At 36.1% G+C, this 25,150-nt stretch overlaps 1 protein-coding gene across 3 annotated transcripts in view; it reads left to right on the plus strand.

Annotated features, from left to right (window-relative positions):
• Window positions 1-25,150, plus strand: part of LOC149567191 (ubiquitin C-terminal hydrolase 12-like) — a 166,516-nt gene that overhangs the window by 96,090 nt on the left and 45,276 nt on the right. For all 3 annotated transcript variants that reach the window (XM_089820373.1, XM_089820372.1, XM_089820371.1), the window contains exon 21: window positions 24,966-25,021. In XM_089820373.1, coding sequence (XP_089676499.1) covers window positions 24,966-25,021 — 56 coding nt within the window. The remainder of the gene's footprint in view (window positions 1-24,965; window positions 25,022-25,150) is intronic.

The following is a 25,150-nucleotide window of genomic DNA, read 5'->3' on the forward strand; positions in this document are numbered from 1 at the left end:
CCCAATTAAGATCATTCATCATCTTTCATCGTCGGGATCGCTTCTGTACTATCAAATTTTCAACTCCAGTGATGTTAGGCCATTTTCGCAAGTTGGGTGCACTATTGGTTATAATTAATTATATTTACTAAGGTTGCTATTTTAATTGAATTTTTTTAATGGGCACCTTAGTGTTATAGCTTGTTGGAATCGAGATGAGAAGCTTTAGATCATGGGCACATGAAATAGGAACTTTGTGTATCAAGATACCGTTATATCAGTGAAAAGGTTAATTTTGGAGCAATGGGGGAGTTTAATTAATAAAGTGACTTTATTATTTGTAAACTTAAAATTATAACTTAAAGTTGCTTTATTAAAAAAAGAATTAAAGTAAATTAATGGAGATGAAGACAAATGGAAACTGAATATAATAAGAGGTGTTTTGGATTTCATTTCAGGTCTCTTTGATGCATTTTGATACTTTTGGTTGTTTGGTGTTGAAGTGTGGAACTGAAGGTTTCATCTTTTTTCAGTCTATAAGAGAATTGACAATTCTTGTCAGCATTTGCACTTTGAATTGGTGTTCAGTCGGCCATTGAATTATGTTGGAGGTGGTTTAATTTAGAACCATTATTTGAACTCATGTGGTGATCAAATTGTAATTAACATTAAACCCCTCTGTCAAATGTAATAAAGCAGCTACCTTTCGGATGCAATCAGTATTATTCTCAAACTCTTGATCAATCTCAAGAGGTTTTCCATCATCCAACGCAAATAGTGGATATTTAAATATCCAATCAGCATCAATCTAAAATTAAGTTACAAGGCTTCATCCAATCAGCATTATGCTTGCTCTAAGTTTTGCTATCATAAGAATGAATATGCTCATGCCTACCCTTAATAGCTGCTATACAAATAGCTAATCCAAGAGATGCTTTACACCCGTATAGTCATCAACCAAAGGGCATGATATCATAATGCATGGAGACTCCTTCGAATTCCCAAGTAGTTGATGCATGGTTGTGCCTTTTTCAGCCTTGTGGTCCATAAGAATACCATCAGCTTCATCCCTGCTAAGCTTCCCATAGGACTTGAGTTTTGTCTTTCTTTTGATGCCCCTCTATAGGCTGAAACAAATCTTCTTTCCTTCTGTAATGTTCCCATTTTTGAGTTGCATTAGAGTTAATGGATTTAGCCTATCCTTGGGTCCTTGTAAGCTAATACTCGTGATTAGAGGACGTTGTTGTGGAGTTATTCAGATCTCTAGTGGCCAACTGTGAGTTTTGGCTCCATTTTGAGGGACTTAATATTTATAGTAAGTCAAGAGCTGATTTCAATGAGCTCAAATGATTTAGAAGAGTTATATGATTCTTTCATATGCTTTTTGACTTTTGATTTGGGCTCCAAGTTTCTTAAAAGGAGTGTCTATTTTTAGTAAGTTTCCTAATCAGGATCTTTCATCATCTTTTATCATTGGGATCAATCCTATACTATCAGATTTTCGATTCCAATGTTGCTAGGCCACTCTTGCAAGTTGGGTGCACTATTGGTTATAATTTAATTATATTTACTAAGGTTGCTATTTTCATTGAATCTGTTTGATGGGCACCTTGGAATTATAGCTTGTTGGAATTCAGATGAAATGTTCTAAATCACGAGCACATGAAACAGGAATCTTGTGTGTCAAGATACCATTACATCAAGGAAAAGGTTAATTTTGGAACAATGGGGGAGTTTAATTAATAAGGCGATAGTGACTTATCAAGTTGCTTAATGAGAAATGAAATTCAAGTAAATTTAAGGAGGTGAAGACAAATGGAAATTGAATATTATAAAAGAGATTTGGGATTTCATTTCAAGTCTCCTTGATGCATTTTGATAGTTTTGGTGATTTGGTGTTGGAGTGTGGAACGAAGGGTTCCAAATTTAATTCAGTGTGAGAGAATTGAGAATTTTTATCAGCATTTGCATTTTGAAATGGTGTTCAACCTTCTAGTGAATTTTGTTGTAGGTCGTTTATTTTAAAACCATCATTTGAACTCATATGGTGATCAATTTGAGAGGTAGTTAGTGTTTTTGTTTTAGCATTTTATGGAAAAGTCTAGAGGACGATTTGGATGCAGATCGCAGCCCTTAAAGGTCTGTGTTTGGAATTATAGATAGTTGTGAATCCGATACAGGCAACAAGCAAGGTTTAGAAGGCTTTGCAAATAGTTCAGAGATATTACTTAGCAAATTCAAGGTGGAACGATTTGATGCCAGGTTCCTAATTAGCTGCAATTTGATTTCAGAATTTAATAAATAATTTACTCTTCCATTGTATGTGATTTCTCTCACTAATAAAAGCATTTATTCAATGCTTTGGAAATTAGTTTATAATTTCCTTTTTATGCAAAGTTATTATCTTGCTTGGCAATATTTTGTAGAAATTCAAGGAAATGTTTTTTTATTTCAAAAAATCAGTTGTATATCTAATTTGTAGTCTGCAAAGTTAGAATGCGAAGAGAGTTCTTATAGTGGTATTAAAGCGGTTTCTTGCCATACTACAAGGTTGAAAATCTTCAGTTCGCACGTTTGATAAATGAGTGATCAGCACTCTAGCTTTTTTAGTTATGGATAAATACTAGTGTAACATGGGGACGCATCCTCCCCTCAAAACTGGGCCGTTTTGGAGATGGGGATGTCCCCGGGACGGGGGGACGACGTCTCGGCGTTTCGGGCGGCGCCACTTAGAGCACCACCACCGCCCAAGATGGCGAGATGTCTCTGAGACGGCTAGAGGTCTCTGAGACGGGGGAGACGTCTCCGAGACGGCGAGAGCTCTCTGAGTGTGGGGGTGCGGGGGGATGCCAAGGAGTCTCCTTCATTGAGGGGGGACGCCAATGAGTCTCCTTCATTGTGGGGGGACGCCAAGGAGTCTCCATTGATTTGACATTTTGATTTGGACTCTTGGAGACTTGTAGTTTTTGTTTGCATTATATACTTATCTTGATATCATGATTCATGGCACATGATACTTATTGTAATCATCTTTATGTCATGACTCATATGATCATTGATTACTATTATATAGTAGAATCTAGATACTCATACTATTGATTTGAAGGTTGATATATAGAGTCTAGACTAATATTTATTATTTGTTGATGTTCAATGTTCAATGTTCATTTTTTGTTTGTTATTTGATCATGAATCATGATGTTTCAGTTGATATGGTATATGCTATACCATATGTATATTATATACACCCCTGCTCCTTCCGCCACCCCCCCATCCCCCGCCGCAGTCCTCCCGCCGTCTCCCTATCGTCCTCAAATCAAGGCCCCTTTGTCCCCCTGTCTCGGAAACTTGTCCCCCCATCCCCCCGTCTCCCAAGGCAGTGTAACTATGATAAATACAGGAAAACTAGTAAACAGGGAAACCGGTTGAGTATCATATATATTCTTTGGAAGCAATTAAATGCCATGATGTAAAGAATGGAAAAGCTTAGACAAAATCAAGAAAGGAGGAATGCTTTGCTTTCAAATCCATCAACTATAGATTGTGCAACAAGGTATATGGCTTCCATTTAAAAAAAGACTTCTACCATAGAGAAAACAGAAAGAGAATCAAGAGGATTGTATAGGTGTAGCTTCAGCAACCAATAAGCATCAAACAATGGAGCCTATTCTCAGTGGGGAAGCTACAAGTCCTTATATGTGTGATATTGGAGGCTCTTTTTGGGAGAATGTGGTTACGATAAACTTGCTTTTAGATAGTTGCATCGCTTCCTGACATCTACATGGGATATGAGCTAGTGACTGAGAAAATGCTGATGACATGATAACCACCATTGATGGCAACCTTACATCAATTGGTAGTAATGAAAACGTTAGTCATACAGGGTCTGACTTTTATGACAAAAGTCCCATTTTTGAGCCTATTGATGGTGCTGATGATAGGGTGAGTGTGGAGAATTTTGTTGGTATCACTACAAGTTTTGACTCACATGACGAGAGTGTTAGTTTTGAAGGTTGCATGGAAATTATGAGCTCTAATAGCTCTGGTTTGTATGAAAAAAGTCATAATGGTGAGCCTATCTAGGAGAAATAAACTTTTCCATGTGTAGGTGATGGTTGCATGGAATTTCTTAGTGTTGACACTCAAGATTCGAGTGATAAATGAGAGTTATATGATGTAGATTTATGGCATAATTATTGTGATTTTCATGACAACAGTGAGTCATGCTTGTAGAGCATGAGATAGTATTGATTTTGCAAGGGAATGATATTGGCATTGGTGATGTGGACACTATTAAAGCTATCTATGAGGACCTTCATGCTCTAGTGAGTCTATTTTTTCATATCAAACTTTAGAAATTGGTTCAGAGGACTCCTTGGTTGATGATAGTTCTTAGGATCGTGACTTAGGAACTTATAGTTGCATTGGCAGTGGGAGTATGCGAGAAGACTGATGTAGTAACAATTTATGTTGGTTCAAACGAGTCATCTGTTAAGGTGCTTAGTAGCAGTACCATGGTGGTTGTGTGCATGGATGATAGCACACATGATGCTACTTTTCATGAGGTGAGCGATGTTGATACCGTTCCATTTCACAATGCAGAATGTGGTACAAAGAGCTTACATGGGAGCCGGGGTATTCAAAGACATTAAGTGACCAGACACTTGAAGGTGAGTGATAGTCAAATTGCTACAGCCTTAGAGCATTATGACGTTCCTTGTTAGATGTTAGCCATTTTTGGTTGGCATGCTCCTATGTTGGATGATATGGTGGTAGTGACTTTTTGGTTATAGAGATCCATTTGGTACGAGAGGCTATGAGAATCATGAAATATAATTACTTACAATTATTAGCTGACACAAACTACTTTCTCAAGTGATGTTGCACTCGTTATGATGCCTTGTTGGGGAAGAAAGAGGAGTTAGTTGACCTCAGTCATGAGCTTGAGGCATCGTCTGAGAATTGGAGAGCACCCATTTGGCTTTTCAGGAGTCACAATTACATTTAGAGGAGGTCATCGTGGAGTTGAGCCGAGTATAAATTTCACCAGTTGTAGAGTCAATTCAACTTCCAATAGTCACAGTTGGTGATGAGATGATACCCATAGGTTGTGATGATGGTTGTAGTGAGGATGTGGCTCCATCCGTCGCAAACTTAGGTGCAATAGACTTAGCTAGGATGAGTACTTCGATTGGGAGTTGCAGAGAGCCTCTTATTGTATCAGGTCCTCCAATAGCTAGCACGATGTCAGATTGTATGGAGCAAGTTATTAGGAGTCCTTGTGTAGCAGTAGTGGATTCTTCAGAGTTGTGTGATAGTAGACTGTGCTACTCTGTCATTTCTACAGGACATAGGCGGAGTATCATTTGGTTTGGAGATTAGCTCTCATATTGATTTGTTTCCTTCTTCTGAAAGCAAATTAGTTACTTCATTTCATGCAACTAATGGTGATAGATAGTCGCATCACAACGTTAGGGTGCATAATTGAGGGTTGCAGTAGAATAGATTGATTTTGCCTCATTTCATTCTACATCACAAATTTGTTTATTGAGTACCTGCTTGAGAGTTTGGAGTTGCAGGAGGGACCATTTGGAGTCATTGCGAGTACTCTTGTTCGAGGCTACTTGCGGAGTCAGTACACCCATGACAGTTCCATAGAGGATGGGTATCTTGCTAATAATACAAATACCCATGGGAGTTCCTTTCACTGTAGTACAGTTGGATTTCACACTCGTGGGGGATTGTTAGAGTGTACAAATGTTGCCAGATATCCTTTCTTTCTAGTGGTGGATGGATGTGTGCCTTGTGTATACTAGGATTAGGAGGAATTAGCATTAGCATTGTAGGTTGGATGGGTCCTAGTGGATTGTTTTACTTCTCGGAGCATGATGATGTTGGGATCATATTGGTACAATTGATGTCATGGTTTATTCACCTTGCCTGGCATGGATTCAAGATTTTAGACCTTGACATACTTTATTGGACACTCTTTAGTTTGTTGTGGGATCCTTTGTGTGCATTAGGATTCTAGCTTGGAATTGCTAAGGAGTTTTGCAGTATTACATGGTGTGGTTATTTGCAGTTTCATTTATGATGCTCATGTATAGGGTTTGGTTAGGTGCACAGTCTTAGAGTGTAGAGTTTGGACAAATGGATTGTTACCACTTCTGCGCAGTGTTGGTTATTCTGGTGCTTCAACAATTGTGTTTTAGCGTAGGACGTTTCCCAGTTTTCCCTTTGGATTTCCAGTTCAGCGGAGTTTCCTTGCAGTGGAGATTGCTTAGGGATAAAAAAAAAATTCAAGGAGGGCGAACTGTGATGTCCCAATTTTTGAGTTGGAACGGAGTTAATTCATTTAGCCTATCATTGGGTCCTTGTAGGCTAATACAAGTGATTAGAGGATCTTGTTGTGGAATTACTCGACTCTCCAATGGCCAATTGTGAGTTTTGGCTCCGTTTTGAGGGACTTACTATTTGTAGTGAGTCACAAGATAATTTCAATGAGCTCAAATGATTTAGAGGAGTTATATGACACTTTCAAATGTTATTTTTGACTTTTGGTTTGGGCTCAAAGATTCTTAGAGGGAGCGTCTATTTTTAGTAAGTCACCTAGTCAGTATCATTCATCATCTTTTATTGTCAGGATATTAGATTTTCAATTCCAATGTTAAGCCATTTTCACAAGTTGGGTGCACTATTGGTTATAATTTAATTATATTTACTAAGGTTGCTATTTTAATTGAAATTATTTAATGGGAACCTTAGTGTTATAGCTTGTTGGAATTGAGATGAAAAGTTTTATAAATCATGGGCACATGAAATAGAAACCTTGTGTGTCAATACCATTATATCAGTCGAAAGTTTAATTTTGGAGCAATAGGGGAGTTTAATTAGTAAAGTGACTTTATTATTTTTCAGCTTTAAATTATATCATAAAGTTGCTTTTCGAGAAATGAAATTAAAGTAAATTGAAGGAGATGAAGACAAATGGAAATTGAATATTAGACAAGGGATTCAAGGAGATGAAGACAAATGGAAATTGAATGTCATAAAAGGGATTGCGGACTTCATTTCAGGTCTCTTCGATGCATTTTGATATTTTTGGTGATTTGGTGTTGAAGTGTGGAACCGAGGGTTTACTCTTTTTTTCAGTCTGAAAGAATTGAGAATTCTTATCAGCATTGGTGCTTTGAATTGGTGTTCAGTTGACTAGTGAATTGTGTTGGAGGTGGTTTAATTCAGAACCATCATTTTGAGCTCATAAGGTGATCAATTTGGGAGGAAGTTCTTGTTTTTGTTTCAGCATTTAATGGCAAAGTCTAGAGGACATATTGGGTGTAGATTACAGCCCTTAGAGGTCTGCATTTATAATTATAGACAATTGCCAATCCTATATGGGCAGAGAGCAAGGTTTATAGGTCTTTGCAAATAGTTGAGAGATGTTACTTAACAAATTCAAGATGGACCGATTTGATGCCTAATTCTCTGCAATTTGATTCAAAATTTAATAAATAATTTCCTCTTGCATCATATATGATTTGTCTCAATAATAATTCTTAAGAAAATAGTTTCATAATTTCCTTTTTATGCAAAGTTATTATTTTGCCTGGCAACATTTTTTAAAGATTCAAGGAAATGCTTATTTATTTTAAAAAATCAGTTATATATAGTCTGACAAAGTCAGAACATGGAGAGAGTTCTTACACCTTCCTTCCTCAATCTCCGCCCCTTGCTAAGAATGGTTTCAATTTTTGATCACATTGTTTGATAACATTATTAACCAAACTACAAGCATCAAAAGAAGTAACATGTGTTTATTTCAAAGCAACCAATACGGTAGATAAGAAATTATCATCACTCTCCTAAATGATCAAAGACATAAAATAGACTGCTTGAAGTATAAAACATTTCACTTGTGGTTCCTTTTAATGGAGACCAAAAAATGATAGAACATATCAAGAATTAAGTGTTCACATCAAGATCTATTATAATCGCACAAACTTCAAGTCTTGCAACTGATTCTGAAAATTGGACTACTTCACCAAAGGATGGATTATGGATATCACTCAATCCTTGGAAACTTTCTACAATCAATTTGAATAACTCTCACAATTTGTGTTGTAGGGATCATGTGGCATTGTTATCCCCATAACACTAACAATACATTAACTGCAAGTCTTACCTCTTTATCAAAATGTCTCAGCAGCTCTAGTTTAACCAAAGGAATTATAACAAGAAAGATGTTCACTTGTTTACTCTGAGAACCCAACTGTTCTATCGTGGATAAACAATTCTCTAGTGTTTCCAGATTGCAATTTAACCCATACTTCGGTTTTGGCAAATGTGCAAGTTTGCTTTCTATATTGAAGAACTTTTCTTCAAGGATTTGTTCCTTGTCCTCGACAATAAATTTTGGTAGCTGCCTAAACATGTTTGCTTGTTGTCCTGAAATACTGCTTGCCAATGTTTTTCCAAACGAATACCCCGGTAGAGATCCCTTACTCTGACTGCCATTTTACACTTCCTTTCACTAATCCAGCTGTATATATTTTGCTGTTGCAAATCTATACCAGCAGTTAACTGCAACTACCTGCAATGAGCTCCTGTTACCAGAAGTAACTCATAGACCAGACGGAGACATAAATTGGTCAACCATTAACCATTTGCTGTCAGTCAATATCTAAAATTTCAGGATAAATGAGCCATCATAGTAAGGTACCCCAAATCTATTCTGATTTCTTACAAACCTTTTCACCAGTTGAACTCTGATGCTAAACAGTTCAAATTGTTATAGTACAAATTCCAAAACATTTCCAAACTGAATACTCCTGTAGAGATCCCTTGCTCTTACTGCAATTTTACTCTTCCTTTCACTAATCCAGCTGTATATATGTTTCTGTTGCAAATCTATACTAGCAGTTAACTGCAACAACCTGCAATGAGCTCCTGTTACCAGAAGTAACCCGTAGACCAGACCAAGATGTAAATTTGGTCAACCACGAACCGTTTTCTGTCATTGAATATCTAAAATTTCAGGATGAATGAGCTATCATAGTAAGGTACCCCAAATGTATTCCGATTTCTGACAACTTTTTCACCAGTTGAACTCTGATCCTGAACAGTTCAAATCGTTATGATACAATTTCCAACTGATCACTGATAAACCCAAAGTCTGCTAACATTGTGTCAAATAACTTGCTAGCAAAAGAATTTGTCAGTAGAGATGTGATTTTCAATGTCTAACTATCACAATGGCTGATTGTATGTGTTGTTATACCAAGAACCAATGGTGAAATTAAATTTCATCCATGAGAAGAATCATTATACGAAGGGAACAACGGGCACAAAGTAATTTATAATGTTGTCCTAAATGGAGTAAAGCTGTAGATCAAGAAATATTTCTCCACAAGACCTTCAACAGTGAACTGAATAAAATGCAACCCTTGAGACCTCTTGTGCCGCATTCACTTTCTTCTTGTGCTAGGTAGCTTCTTTAAAATACTGTTTTCCAGATGAAAAACATCTTTTATAATTTTTTCTCACCAATGAGTAGACATTGGCATTGCAGCAGTGAATAACTCTGCTGTAGCCTTTTAGCACATTCGCAGGCTTCAACTAACAATCTTCATAATAATTTGGCACCAAATAACCATCCAAAACTGTAGACTTATCATCATGATGGCATTTATTGTTGTCATCTTTCACTAACTGAATCTATGTATTGTTTCATAACCAAACTCCACCAGATATTCAAGGAAATCCGAATTCAATGTCTTTATCATCAGCTAACCATGTTGGCCATCCATGGTTGAACAAACCACAACACACAGCTTATATCAATGCAACTTTTCTAACCTTATTGCTGCAGTATTCAATCTGAAACCTCTGTATATTGAGAGGTTGGCATCTTCTCAAAAATCTTCAGATTACCTTGTAGAGGATTCAGCCTGGTCTTTTGTCAAGCAGACGTGAATTGGGGCTCCAGAATGCATTCAATATCAGAGGTATTGATATTAATAGTTGATTAAAGTTCCATGCTGATATGCAGTCGGCTGTCTCAACCACACTCAGTAAAATTACACAGAAATTTCTCTTGAAATCCATGGTATATCTCAGAAATTGTATTATTCACCAAGAATAGCTGATTGTTTTGGATTTTGATTTCCAAAAGATTTGATAGCAGGGAGAGTAGCAGGGAGAATGTCGTATACAGAAATCCCGAGTCTTTATAAACCACCAAAATTCATCCCCATATAAGACAGCATGCATTCAACAAGGCCAATATCATTCATCACCACTTAAAAATAGCAGCATTATATATTGCAGGAAATTTGTCGAGACACCCAAAATACGCCCTTATGTGCGGATACACAACGTCATAAAAATAATTCTATTCCATATCGATAGCAACAGCAGTTACAAATTCTGCTTTAAGTGTTAGAAAGTTGTGAATGCAACATGTCAATCATGCTAACAGTCACTCCAATGTTTAGGATACTCCCCCAAAGAAATACCATCAGCATTCATGCTAACAATCTCCCCCTTCGGCATTGATGGAAACATAGATGAAAAACATCTAAGTGCCAAGAATACCAAATTCAACTCTGCTGCTGCCGCTGTTCTCTTCTTTACAAATCCTCTTTATCAATCAAATCCAAAACTCACAGGAACAACTCTCCATCTATGCTTCCTCATTCTTACATGGATGGGAATAAGTTGTTCACACTTCTCCCCCATTGATATAACTCAATGTTTCTCCCCATTGACATCAATCTATCCATGAACAATTCTCCCCCATACATACATCTCCCACATACTTCTAGAAGATTTTTTTCATGTGATCATCTCCCCCATTGACATCAATGACAAAGACTTCATTATGTCAATCATCTTCTCAAAATCTTCAACCAGCTCAAGTGTCCAAGGACACTATTCTATACCAACTACCAAGAGTCCTTGATGACTCTGCTCATCACAGATACTCCCCTATACAGGAAGCATCAACATTCAATCCAGATAAAGAATAGTGTTTTGTACCAGTGGACTGATGTGCTCTCTGCATCATCTACTTAGAAGTAGGCAGGGGCATGACGCCAAGCATACCTCGCAAATACTCAAATGTATCCTTAGGCAAAGGCTTCGTAAAGATATCTACAATCTACTCTTTTGTATTCACATACTCTAATCTGATTTTTTTCTCTGCAACTTTCTCTCTAAAAACATGATAATGGATATATGCTTAGTCTTAGAATGCAACACAAGATTCTTAGACATAGTCACTGTACTAGTGTTATCACAATATATGATAATAGGTTCTAAAAACTCTATCCCAATGTCCTTCAACATTTGCTTCATCCACATGATTTGATTACAATTGTTTGCTACTGCTTCATATTCTACTTCTACTGTACTTTGTGAGATACAGTCTTGTTTCTTGCTTAGCCAAAAAATCAATCTTCCTCCAAGGAAAAATGCTCCACCACTTGTACTCTTTCTGTCATCCATATTGTCTAACTAATCGGCATCAGTATATGAAGGCAAAGTAAAGTCACTTGATCTGTCATACATAGTCCAAAATCAGTTGTAGACTTGAAATAACTGAATATTCTCTTTACTACTGCATAATGTGCTTCTCTATGATCTTTTTTAAAGTTTTCTATTATTCCAACTGCATTTTCTAAATGTGGTCTGGCATGAGTCAGATATTGCAAACCTCCAATCATGGATATGTACTTCTTCTGCTTAACAGTAGGTGTCTCATCTTTGCCAGATAACTTGTGAAAGTTATCATAGGTGTACCAACAGGCTTACAACTTTTTAAGCCAAATCTTTTCAACTAGTCTTTCAATTACTTAGTATTTGATAAGAAGATACCATCACTGTTCTGGACAATTTGTAGACCTAAGAAATGTTTCATCTCACCGATTATGCTCATTTCAAATTCATTCTTTATTTCATCATCAAATTTGTCACTTGCTTCATCATTACCTCCAAAAATTATGTTGTCCACAAATATCACAATAATCGGCAATCCATTCTTTTCAAATACAAATTACTATCTACCGCACCTTTAGCAAATCCCAACTTTGCCAAATACTTGTCCAATTTTGCATACTAGGGTATAGGTGCTTGCTTTAGACCATACAATGCTTTTTTCAATCTACATACCATATCCTTTTCTTATATCAAAGGAAATCCTTTAGGCTGCTTAATGTAGACTTCCTAAAGTTCTCCATTCAGAAATACTTACTTTACATCCATCTGATACACTTTGAACTTCTTGCTTGTTGCATAAACCAAAATCATTCTTACCGATTTAATTCTGGCATTAGGGGAAAATGTCTCTTCATAGTCTATACCCTCTTGTTGTGAAAATCTTTTGCATATCAATCTTGTTGTATTTCTTACAACCTCACCTTGTTCATTCATCTTGTTTCTGAAAACCCATTTAGTTCCTATAACATTCTTATCTTTAGCTCTAGGAACCAATTCTCATGTCTTATTTTTCACAATCTAATTTAGTTCTTCCGTCATTGCTTGAATCCAATGATCATCCTTGCATGCCTCATTTGCACTCTTTGTTTCAACTTGAGAAATCAAACACAATTCTTCATGTACTCTATTTCTTTTCATAATTCTATTTTCTTTGTTTCTAATAATCTGATTAGCAAGGTGATCCTTTGTCAAATTCTTGTTAGGTGTAGGCATTACTGTCTCAACTCTTCTTCTCTAGGTTTAGATCTCGGTTCTTCTCTTTCTTCAACAATTTGAACATCATTCTACAAATCATTGTTAGTCTCAAAGAAAGTTTCAACATTTTCATGGATAGCATTCGGATCAACAATAGTCACTAAAGCTATCTCTTCTATTACTTCCTCTTTCTCAACCAATCCAAGTTCATCATCTTCATTATTGCTATCATTCAAGAGTCTTTCTATATTCGCTTTAAACTCATCATCATCATCATCATAAAACAAATCCTTTCTAGTTTTCTTTACTCATTTAGGACATCTGGATGAAAAATGAACAAATTCTTTACATGTCCAACAAACAAATTTTGATATCTTCTAACTCTCTTTTCATCAGCAGGGCAATTCCTTCTTCAATCTTTTTGTCTTCTTCAGATTTGGATCTATCTTCATTTTTGCTAGCATTCCTTGATAAAGTAGGTTTATTCTTTTGTATGCAACAAAAAGATTCTAGATCTGGAAACTCAATGTTTCGTTCTGTACATATTTTTGACATCTCACCGAGGAGCTCCATCTTCTGAATATCAAAATTAACTCCATCAATCTTCGGACTTTCTTTTCTGAAATGGCCCATCATTGATCTCCTTAAGTTGTTAAGCTTTTCCTTCAATGACGTGATGCTCTAATACCAATTGTTAGAAAGTAAAGTCCACCAAGATAACGGCATGGGGCGGTGGGGGTGAGGGGGTAAATCAGTTATCCAACTATTAAAACATTTATCAACCTTATTACCTTAACCATGTGAACAATATAACCAGCGACCATAAGAAGATACACATACACATACACATACACATACACATGTTAACTAGGGAAACCCTTAATCATATGGAAATCTAGAAAATGATGTACTAATATAAAAGTTCCTTGTAAGAGGATGGACTCTGTTAGGAGCTAATGAATTACATTCAGTACATATCAGTCTTTGTTAGGAGACTTTGAATCCCTGTTAGGAGATTCTAACCCTGTTAGGAGTTGTAGAAGGTAGATGGATCCACTGTCCAAACAACTTCAGGGCAAGACCACTGAACACACTGTCTAGCTAATCTCTGTATTATTCCGTGCAAAATAATGGAAATGAAATGACTCAAACTCCTCTATCCTCTTGATAGGACCAAACCTCCTCAAATCTCAATACTAGATCTTCCAACTTCGCATCCAATAATCCCTTAGATCGCTTACACACATTTGCAAACTTCGCATATCACTTGCTCACATACAATTGAATACACACTTGCATACACACATCACCAAAAGGAAAATAACCTTCCTTTATACCATATCCTCAAAATTATTCCTTGAGTTGGCCTTGAGGCTTTCCCAATTAATTATAATAAGACCTCACTAAGATATTGCAATTCATTACATCTTTTCACAATTACAAAACATTGTCGGCTCATAGTAAATACAACTTCTCATACGCGCGACCCCGAACCTTATGCACTTGTTGATGCCATCATCAGGCTGTCTACTGTCACTATCCAACTTCGCTCATCACGATTCTATCCCTATTAAGAGATATCATCCAAACATTAGAAACCACTTCTCAGATACTCTATCTGCACACTGTCCTCTGTAATTCTTGAATAAATCTCGCATGTCTTTGAATCTCTGTTCTCGCACTTGTCCACTTCATCAGGACACAATGTATAACATATCCTCATTTGTGCTTGACCTCATCATCAATACATAGTCCGTACGACCTTGTTCTTTGTTTGCTACTCTGTCAATCTTTACAAAAACAATATTATGTTGACATCAATGACAAACACAGTCATGAATGCAACATGTCAATCATGCTAACAATGACTCCAATGCTTAGGATACTCCCCCAAAGGAATGCCATCAAGATTCTTGCTAACACTAAGAAGTCACATCCTACTCCTAATAGGAAAACTGCAGGACCCAAATATGAATTTAATCATTTATATCTGTTCGAAACTTGATATGGAATTTGAAGAGAATGACAACATATTTATTACCTTGGGATTGGAAAAGCCTGATAATTATTTCACAAATATTTCTTGCTAAATGCTGGCGTAGACTGCCAAGAACAATATTGACTTCAAATATTAAACATTTCAAATAACAATATTGGCTCAAATAAAGAAACAGGCCCATAAACAATCTCTTGTAATATATTTCTCCACTATAATGTTTAAAATTATCTTCATTATATGAGTTCACGACAAGTTATAATTTCAAGACCTTTAATTACTTGATTCAACAATGTCTTCAATCGTATATTATGTGTGCCCAAACATTTAATTTCTTGACCCATGCGAGGATTTTAATTATCTCCTGTACATGATATTGAAAGACAACTCCATGACAATATGGTTGACAGAAAATTATTTTCAGAAAACCTTTGGTAAATAAAAAACACTTGGAACTCACCAATTCTTTTATCTCACTATGTCATATAATCCAGCGTATGGCCACAAAATTTCTTTCTCAGAATTAATCCTCAACTTTTGTTAGTGTCTGCTACTTATATGACCCTCATAGATTAGCAATATGCACTACTCTGATGCCACTGTAGTATCTCACCCAAAATATTGAACCAAATTCCTCACAAGATAATTTCAGAATTATAACAGAGAATTCTTGCAACTTCAGATGAAATCAGCAAATAATAACCTCAGGAAACAAATGATTTTAATTCCAATTTCCAGCAATCCACATAAATAACCAGCAGCAATATAATTTCCAAACATAAACCACAATCAAATTCTTTAGGAGAATAATGTGCTCCAATTGAAAATACATAAATGAAAGTCAAATTGGAGATTAGGAATAATTTTAAGCACAAGTGCTGGTGTGATGTCTCCGAGGGACAATGGGTTTCCATCCACTGTCTTCCGGCTCGAAGGTTTCCCTCCTCAGGCTGGTTGAAAGCTGAATGCTTCCCAAAAATATCTTCAAGAGAGAATGATAAGCAAAAACCATAAACCAAGCATGAAGAGAATGAGCCTCTAGAGGTTCTTTTGTAACTATCTCCATGTCTCTTCATTTTTCCTCCACTTCACTCTTCATAGTTTTTCTATCTCATTCACTTTTAATTAATGTCTCCTTTTTAATAATTAAGTGGCATAATAAATAGTCTCTTGAATCTTCTGAAATTAAAAAAAACTTGTCGAACTCAGAAAGCCATGCATAATATCTTGCCGGAATGCTCTTGACAAGACGCTCTGAGTCTAATACTGCAAAACCAGAAATACGACTCCCTTGCTGACTTACTATAAATAGTATCTAGAAACCTTTGTTTCTCAACTCCAATCTGCTTTAAATTGAAGATGCCTATCTTGAAACTCACACTAATCCTTGCAAAGACTTGGTTAGCCCATGGGACCTTGGTGAAAATTGCTAACTATGCATCAGAGAGTAATGGCTAGAAAAAGGGGACATTACAAATGTTATACCTATAGATGCTTTTGACGTTCTTTTTGGGTGGAACATGGGAGTTTTATTGAGATGGTGTATATGATGGAATGGAGAATACTTATGCCATGAAGAAAGATGAGAGCAATTTGAGGTTGAGTCCTTAAAAAGAAAATGATGAGGTAGGCAACTTACATTATATTTTAAAAATTTGGACAATAGTTTATATTAAAGTATGGGTGGAAATTGGAACAATGATTAAGATAAAATGAAGTTTCATAGAATATGGAAAATTCGTTGAGAGACATGTTGGGCATATTTTCAAGGGGTTGTTAAAAGGGTGTATAACATTGAAGCAAGTGATTGACATATGGAAGAGTTTCCCAAGGATGCAATGAAAGATCTGAAAAATAATTCTGAAGGTCAGAAGCAAACATGTTTTTCAGGTTGGTGGGTTGGTCTTTGCTTATGAAAGAGAGGAGAGCATTAAGTGACTATGTAAGGCCATGGACAAGTTTGCAACTAAAGACAATGAAATAGAGCTACCCAAGGAAATAGTTTTCCACAAGGTAGTTTTGCATCCTTATTAAGGGGATAATCGAGCCTAGCAAAGGATCAATATTCACATTTACAAAAAGAGTGGGATCAAATAGAAATGTTGGTAGATTCTCAGTGGGATAAAAAGACAAAGGGTAGATTCTTAATGTTGGTAGATTCACATTGACTATCGTTGGGGTGCTTATAATTGTTCTTTGCCCTTTTCATTGTGTTTCTTATAAAATGTGGTTGTTGAGTACTTGTGAATAAAGGCTATACGCTTGAGTTGCTGACATGTTGACTGTACAAGGATGATGTGGCTTTATCGACGTATGCTAAAGGTGTCTACTTGTGACCATACGCACCTATGATAGTGTGCAAACATTTAAATTGTAGGGGGGAACATATGTTGGGTATGTTATAGTGGTATCAGAGCTGATGATTGTGCCAACCTATGGGAAGTGAATCCAAGTTTGTACTAGGAAATTAGGGCCCATTTGGTTGCAAGTATAGGGATTGAGAATAGGATGTTTGTTGTCATGTCGACACTTGTTGTGCACCTCTGGATTATTCTTCTTATGGGGTATTTATGACCAATGGGTAGGATGTTTTTGGTATGCAACTTGAATTATATATTTGTATTGCGAATTCCAGTTGGAGTTCCACTCTGTATGCTATTTCAAAAGTGAAAGCTCTTCAACTCTGCTTGTTTGTTTTGGTTCTAGCAAATTTGAATGGCTACTTTGGTTTACATTTGAAGTCTATTTGTATTATTGATATTAATCTAATTTTGTTGCATCGTTGGTACTTGGTGTTCATCTCTATTCCATTTGGTAATTTCCTGGCATACTTTGATATTTAATGGCTCACAGCCCAGTGGAAGGAAAACTTTGGCCATACGGCCTTAAGGGACATATGTTATGTTTGGGATTCGGTACATTGTACATGAGCTGAGTGACATTATAGTTGGGTTTACACACAACCATATGGGAGAAAACCCAAGCGATCGTATGACATACTCAAGTCACATTAGGGTACGAAGGCTATACGCTTGAGTTGTTGACATGTTGACTGTACAGTGATGATGTGGCTTTATTGATGTATGCTAAAGGTGTCTACTTGTGACCATATGCACCTACAACAGTGTGCAAACATTTAAATTGTAGGGGGGAACATATGTTGGGTACGCTGATGATTGTGCCAACATGTGGGAAGTGAATCCAAGTTTGTACTAGGAAATTAGGGCCCTGTTTGGTTGCAGGCATAGGAATTGAGAATAAGAATACATATTGAGAATAGAAATGGTTATTCCAATAACAACTATTTTTTGGAATGGACATAAGCTCATTTTAGGTGTAAAATGGGAATATGTTTTCCTATTCCCTGTTCCAATTGGTGCACCAAACTGAAAATAGAAAACATATTCCTAATTTCCTATTCCTATTCTAGCAACCTAACAAGCCCTTAAGGCATTATTACTCCATTGTTAGAATGGGGGAACCACAAGACCTTGCTACAAAAGTCATCTCCTTTGGTCACTTTCGTAATGAAATTTCCGTGAAGTGTCTCATCTAAGGATCATGCATCATGAATAGGCAATGTGTATGTTGATATGGAAATACTTGGCAATTACAATGCAAGTGTTTTAACATTGTAAAGTTTCTTTTATAAACATCTGATATTATTTCTCCCACGAAAGTTTTACACTTGGACTAGGTTTTAGCCAAGCAACCTTTGTTTATGGGTATATCAGTTATCTCTTTATGTTCTATTCTTAGTGGTGTCAATATTGTTTAATAGAGCTTCTGTTAGGATTAAACCTCAGACATAAATAACAATTACATGCAAATATAAACAATATCAGAAAACAATAGATCACACAGGAGAGAACACAAGACACCAAGATTTAATATGGTTCACCCAATCTTTGGGCTATGTCCACCAAACAACAAGTCCAATATTAGTACGATCCAGTGATTACAACTTGATTACAATCCGTAATCCCTTACAGCTCAATACCATCACAAGAAGTAATTTTCGCATCATATCTTATGAAACAATCCCTAACACTAAGCCCTTTTATATAAGTATTTTTGCCACTTTAGGGTTAGAATTAGTTACAACATGTCGGCCATAAATTGACAAATAAATAATAGCCAATTGGCGAATATTAGCCCAAGTTTTTCCTCGGCATGATGCCCTGAACCCCAAAGAATTTATGAAGTATGTAGAACATGTCAGCCATAAATTGGCAAATAAATAATAGCCAATTGGCGAATGTTAGCCCAAATTTTTTTCTTGGCGTGATAACTTGAACCCAAAGAATTTATGATGTATGTACAGTACCTCCCTAATCAGTCACCACAAACTAACAATCTCCCACTTGGGGATTGATCAGAGTCCACACTAGACAACAATCTCCCACTTCGAGACTAATCCTATAGCGATACTGCTACCACATGGGGCTCCCACTAGATCAAACCACCCTAGACTCTGTTGTTCTTTTATTCTGTTTAGTCTATAAGACCAACCAAAGCTGAAGAGGAATTCAACTTCTCCCTTGTCACTACCTTTGTAAACATATCTGTTGGATTGTCATCTGTATGTCTCTTGTCTAGCATTAACTGTCCATCATCCAAAACTGACTGAATGAAATCAACTTCTCCCTTGTCACTACCTTTGTAAACATATCTGTTGGATTGTCATCTGTATGTATCTTGTCTAGCATTAACTGTCCATCATCCAAAACTGACCAAATGAAATGGTACTTCAACTGAATGTGTTGTGTTTTTGAATGCAGAGCTGAATTCTTTGCAAGATGAATGACACTCTGACTATCTGTAAACAAATAATTATCCCTTTGAGGGTGTCCCAATTCTTCCAAGAAGAACTTAACCCATATCATCTCCTTGGCTGCCTCTATAGCAGCAACATACTTTGGCTCTGTAGTGGATAAATCATTAACCTTCTGTAACATAGAAACCTAGCTCATGGCTGCCCCATCGATAGTAAATACATAACCTGTAGTACTCCGCTTGGTATCAATATCCCTTGCCAAATCTGAGTCAACATATCCTTGTAAATCAGCAGTAGAGCCCCCAAAATGTAAACACTTACTGGATTTTCCTCTCAAATATCCGAGAATCCATTTTACGGTATTCCAATGCTCAATTCCTGGATGACTCATATATCTGCTAACGACTCCCACTGCATGTGCAATATCTGGCCTAGTACATACCATAGCATACATCAAGCCTCCTACAGCTGAAGCATAGGGTACTTTGGACATCTCATCCTCCTCTTCATGTGTTTTTGGACACATCTCCTTAGTCAACTTTAGATGACCAGGTAAAGTTGTGCTGACAACTTTAGCATTCTCCATAGAGAAACATTGCTTTCAATATAATCAGCCTGAGATAAAGTCAATTTCTCGTTCTTCCTATCTCTGAAAATCTTCATACCAAGGATTTGTTTTGTTGCCCCCAAATCCTTCATAGCAAATGCATGTGCTAACTATCATTTCAACCCCTTAATATGATCCATTTTAGAGCTAGCTACAAGCATATCATCAACATATAAGTATAAAATAATATTGTTGTCATCATCCAACCTCTTAAAGTAAACACAATGATCTGAATGACACCTACTATATCAATGCTCATGCATAAAACTGTCAAATTTTAGATACCATTGCCTAGGTGCTTGCTTCAAGCCATATAAACTTTTCTTCAATCTGCACATTAAGTTCTCCTCACCTTTGACCTCAAATCCCTGTGGCTGAGACATATACATCTCTAAATCCAAATCACTATGAAGGAAGGTTGTTTTAGCATTAAGCTATTCCAAATGCAAATCTTCAGTAGCCACAATACTTAAAATAGTGCGAATAGAAGTCATTTTAACAACAGGAGAAAATATCTCATCAAAATCAATGCTTTTTTTTTGTGCAAATCCTTTTAAAACTAATTTGACTTTAAATCTTTTCTCACCTCCATACTCTTCTTTTAACTTGTAAACCCATTTATTTTGTAAAGCCCTTTTATGTGCAGGCAACTTGCATAAATCCCGAGTCTTATTTCAAGTTATTTGTTAGCAAAGAGTCCATTTCGTTTTTCATTGCAAACTCCCACTGAATCTTAGTATCCACCTGCACAGTTTCATCATAACATTCAGGTTCACCAACATCCGTAAGTAAAATAGAATACAAGGAAGGAGAAAATCTTTCTAGAGGTCTACTTAGCCTTGCTGACCATCTAACATTCACTGGGCTGTGTGGTATTTGTTGTTGTGGTTGTTGCACATCATGAGGAATTGTTGGAACATCATCTTTTGGAGTATCATCCAACACTACATAATCATCTTCTTTCTTCTCATGTTGCTTCAACAGGTCTTTGTATAACACTTTCTCATTGAATATGACATCCCTGCTTCTTACAATTTTACGATTTTCAAAATCCCAAAGCCTATAACCAAATTCATTAATGTCATATCCAACAAATTCAAATTTTTTTGACTTAGCTTCCAATTTGATTTTATTTTCAGAATCTATATGAGAAAATGCTTCACAATCGAAGGTTTTGAGAAAAGAATAACTCACCTTCTTACCAGTCCATGCTTCCTTTGGAATACCACAACCGAAAAGAGTAGAGGGACCTCTATTAATCAAATATACAACAGTATTAACAACCCCCCCGCCCACATGTGTAAGGGAAACTCAACATGCAACCTCATGCTCCTTGCACGTTCCATTATAGTCATGTTCATGTGTTCAACCATTCCATTTTTCCTGTGGAGTCCTTGTTACAGTTTTTTGTCTACGAATACCATTAGTGGAGCAATAATTTTCAAATTCATGATTGCAACACTCACCACCATTATCAGATCTGAGACATTTTAAATTCTTACTAGTCTCATTTTCAACCAAGCATTTCCATTTCTTAAAAGTTTGAAATACATCAAATTTATGTCTAAAGAAATAAACCCATACTTTTTTAGTTGCATCATCAATAAATGTAACATAATAGTGAGAGCCACTAAGGGAAGATACCTGAGCTGGTCTCCATACATCTGTATGCATAAACTCTAATTTCTCACCATTATCTTCCTTCCCAATCTTAACAAAACTCAAGTATCTTTTGTTTTTTATACACACAACTTTCATGGAAATCCATATTAACACATTTCAGACCTAGTAAAACTTGCTTTGAATGAAGTACTTTCATACCTTTCTCACTCATGTGCCCAAGTCTGTTGTGCCACAACGCTGTATCAGAATCTACAACAACTATCTATTTTCCCTGTCATTTTTCTCTGAAACAATCAAAGTAGAAGGAACAATATGACCTATACAAAGATATGAGATGCCTACTTTCACACTTATTGCTACTACAAGGGAACCTTTTGAAACCTTCCAATTTTTATCATTAAAAGTAACTACACAACCCTCATCACCGAGTTGCCCCGTTGAAATTAAATTCTTACTCAGCCTTGGAACATGTCTTACCTCATGTAGTAGCCAATGATTCCCATTCTGCAACTTAATCTTAACTTTTCCATTTCCAACAATTTGACAGGGTTCATTATCCCCCAAATAAATAAGCCCAAAATCCCCGTGGACATAATCAATGAAATAACCTCTATGAGGTGTAGCGTGAAATGAAGCACCAGAATTTGAAACCCATGAATCATCAACATTTTCTAAAGAAAGAAGCAAAGCATCTTCTTTGGATTTTTTACTTACTACATTTGCCTCCTTGTCTCCATCTTGCTTTTCTCCTTCATTTTTCTTTCAAGTCCAACAGTCTTTCTTTTTATGCCCTAGCTTCTCATAGTACCAACAGTCGTTCGGTCCTCTCAATTGAGACCTCTTCCCTTTTGATTTTCCTCTTGATTTCCTGTGATTTCGAGAATTGTTTCCTCTCTCAATCGTTTTGCCTCTGCTTTGTGCATTCAAATTCCTGATGTAGATCCACCTGAGGATTTCCTATGAGTTTCCTCACTCAAAGTAACACCGATCACATCATCATATGTTAGGGTATTAGATCCAAAAACAAAATTACTCATAGCCATTACCAAGTCGATTCTAGCTTTTAGGCAAATAACAAAAAATGAAGAGAGCCATAATTTCTTCATCAAAATTAATATCCACAAAAGATAACTGACTAGTAACAATATTAAACTCATTTAAATGATCTGTAATAGATCCACCTTCTTCCATTTTCATATTAAATAAATGCTTCATGAGAAATACCTTATTTGAAACAGAGGGCTTTTCATACAATTTTGCTAGGGTTTCCATCAACTCTTCCGTTGTCTTCGTTTTTGTAATGTTAAATATCACTGATGGTGCTAGGCATAACCAAATGCTTCCATTTGCCTTTCTGTCTAAAATCTCCCATTCCTCATTTGTTATAGTTCCTTGATTTTTAGTTTTTCCTTCCAACGACTTCCATAAATCCTTCTGATAGAGATAGTCCTCCATTTGCATCTTCCATAACTAAAAGTTCTACCGATTAAACTTGTCAACCCTCAGCTTACCCTCGTCTACCATCGCTCCCACTCAACCGTGAGACTTTCCTACAGAGGATAACTGTAAAAAAAAAAAACCTTGCTCCGATACCACTTGTTAGGATTAAACTTCAAAGAGACATAACAGTTGCATGCAAATATAAACAATATCGGAAAATAATAGATCACACAGAAGAGAACACAAGACATCAAGATTTAATGTGGTTCACCCAATAACTGGGCTACGTCCACCAAACAACAAGTCCAATATTATTATGCTCTAGTGATTACAACCTAATTACAATCCGTAGTCCCTTATAGCTCAATACTGCCACAAGAAGCAATTTTTATATCATACCTTATGAAACAATCCCTAACCCTAAGCCCTTTTATACAAGTATTTTTTCCACTTTAGGGTTAAAATTAGTTACAACATGTCGGCAATAAATTGACGAATAAATAATAGCCAATTGGCAAATTTTAGCCCAATTTTATTTTATTTTTTGAATTTATGAAGTATGCACAGTACTTCCCTGATCAGTCACCACAAACTAATAATCTCCCACTTGGGGACTGATCAAACTCCACACTAGACAACACTTTCTCTCAGTGATGAATAAATTCTACCTTTGGAAGTATGTATTTACTGTTTATCCATCCCTAATCAGGTCTGTGGATTCCTGGGTTTTCTGACCTGGCTTTATTTCAGAAATCAACAGTGACATCAAGATATCACGATTAACTTTAGTGGGAAATGGTTTGTTCCATGCTAAAACATATCTCTGAGTGCAATATGGATTTTAATAGTATAGATTCAAATTTTATTAAAGTTCTTAAATGTCATCCTTTAATAAATCTTAGGTACTTGGGTGGTATTGTCACAGACAGGATATACAAACAGCAAGTTTATGTTTAGTATCAATACTAAAATTTCTTCTAATGTTTATATAGTGATAGTTGGTTTGTATTTGCACAGACAGGACATACAAAAAGTTTGTTTTTGTTTAGCATCCATAGCATAATTTCTTTTAACATTTATATAGCAATCCAAGGTAGAATACTGATCAGCGTACCAAAACAATACTAAAGTATAAAATGTACAACATGCACAATAGCTAATTCCACTCCTTCCCAAGTGATTGCATCATAATGGTTGTTTTAAATATGAAAAGTTTTGGGGCCGATTATCATGTTTCATCCAGAATTAGAGTTAGCATTCCGGCAATATAATCTTGCTGATAACATTATATCCATAGTATTGAAAGGCAGACTTGTAAAAACTTGGCAAGATGTTTGGTCACGTGGATTCGGACTTTGGTGGCTCAGCCAAAACTTAGCAATCAAAACATAATAATATATGGAAAAAAATTATAATGGCATTTAAAATAAAAATTTAAGTTGATTTTCAGCTTTTATCAGACTTGGCTGAGTCTGACAACCAAGACCAATCTGTTTTGGTAGTCTCAGAAGTTTTGGCTGCCAGTTTGGCAAAGCTTGTGAATTGAGGTTGTGAATTCACTGAGCTTGACTCAGACAAGGATATCCGAGTCCTCACCAAAATTTGAACATACTAATTTAATCTCTGTATTTGTGAAAACATTTCCATGTTCTTTTTAACTATGAGATCTCCCAATATGGATGTTTATGCTTCAACTTTCCTTTTGGTTCCATCATACACAAGAAAGAGTCCTAAGTAGCTTACACATGAATTATTGGATGACATCATGTTTGTATTTTCTTTCTCACATGTTCTTAATGATCTAGTTATGTTGTCAGTAATATCACTAAAATGCTGGTCTAATTTATTTGTAGATTGTACATTTCCGGCGCCTAGACAAGCCCAAGGATGATGACTTTTGTTTGGAACTGTAAGTGACTGGAAACTTGTCTTTGCAATTTTAAATTTTAAGTAGAAATTGTTTGATTAACAGCTTTGACTTTATTCTTTCGTTTTCTGGGAAAGTGGTGTCTCTGAGTCTCATTTATGAATCATAGCT

This window comes from Cupressus sempervirens, chromosome 3, assembly GCF_028749045.1.
Source record: "Cupressus sempervirens isolate cs-2001-9-10 chromosome 3, ASM2874904v1, whole genome shotgun sequence".
Lineage (NCBI taxonomy): Eukaryota > Viridiplantae > Streptophyta > Pinopsida > Cupressales > Cupressaceae > Cupressus > Cupressus sempervirens.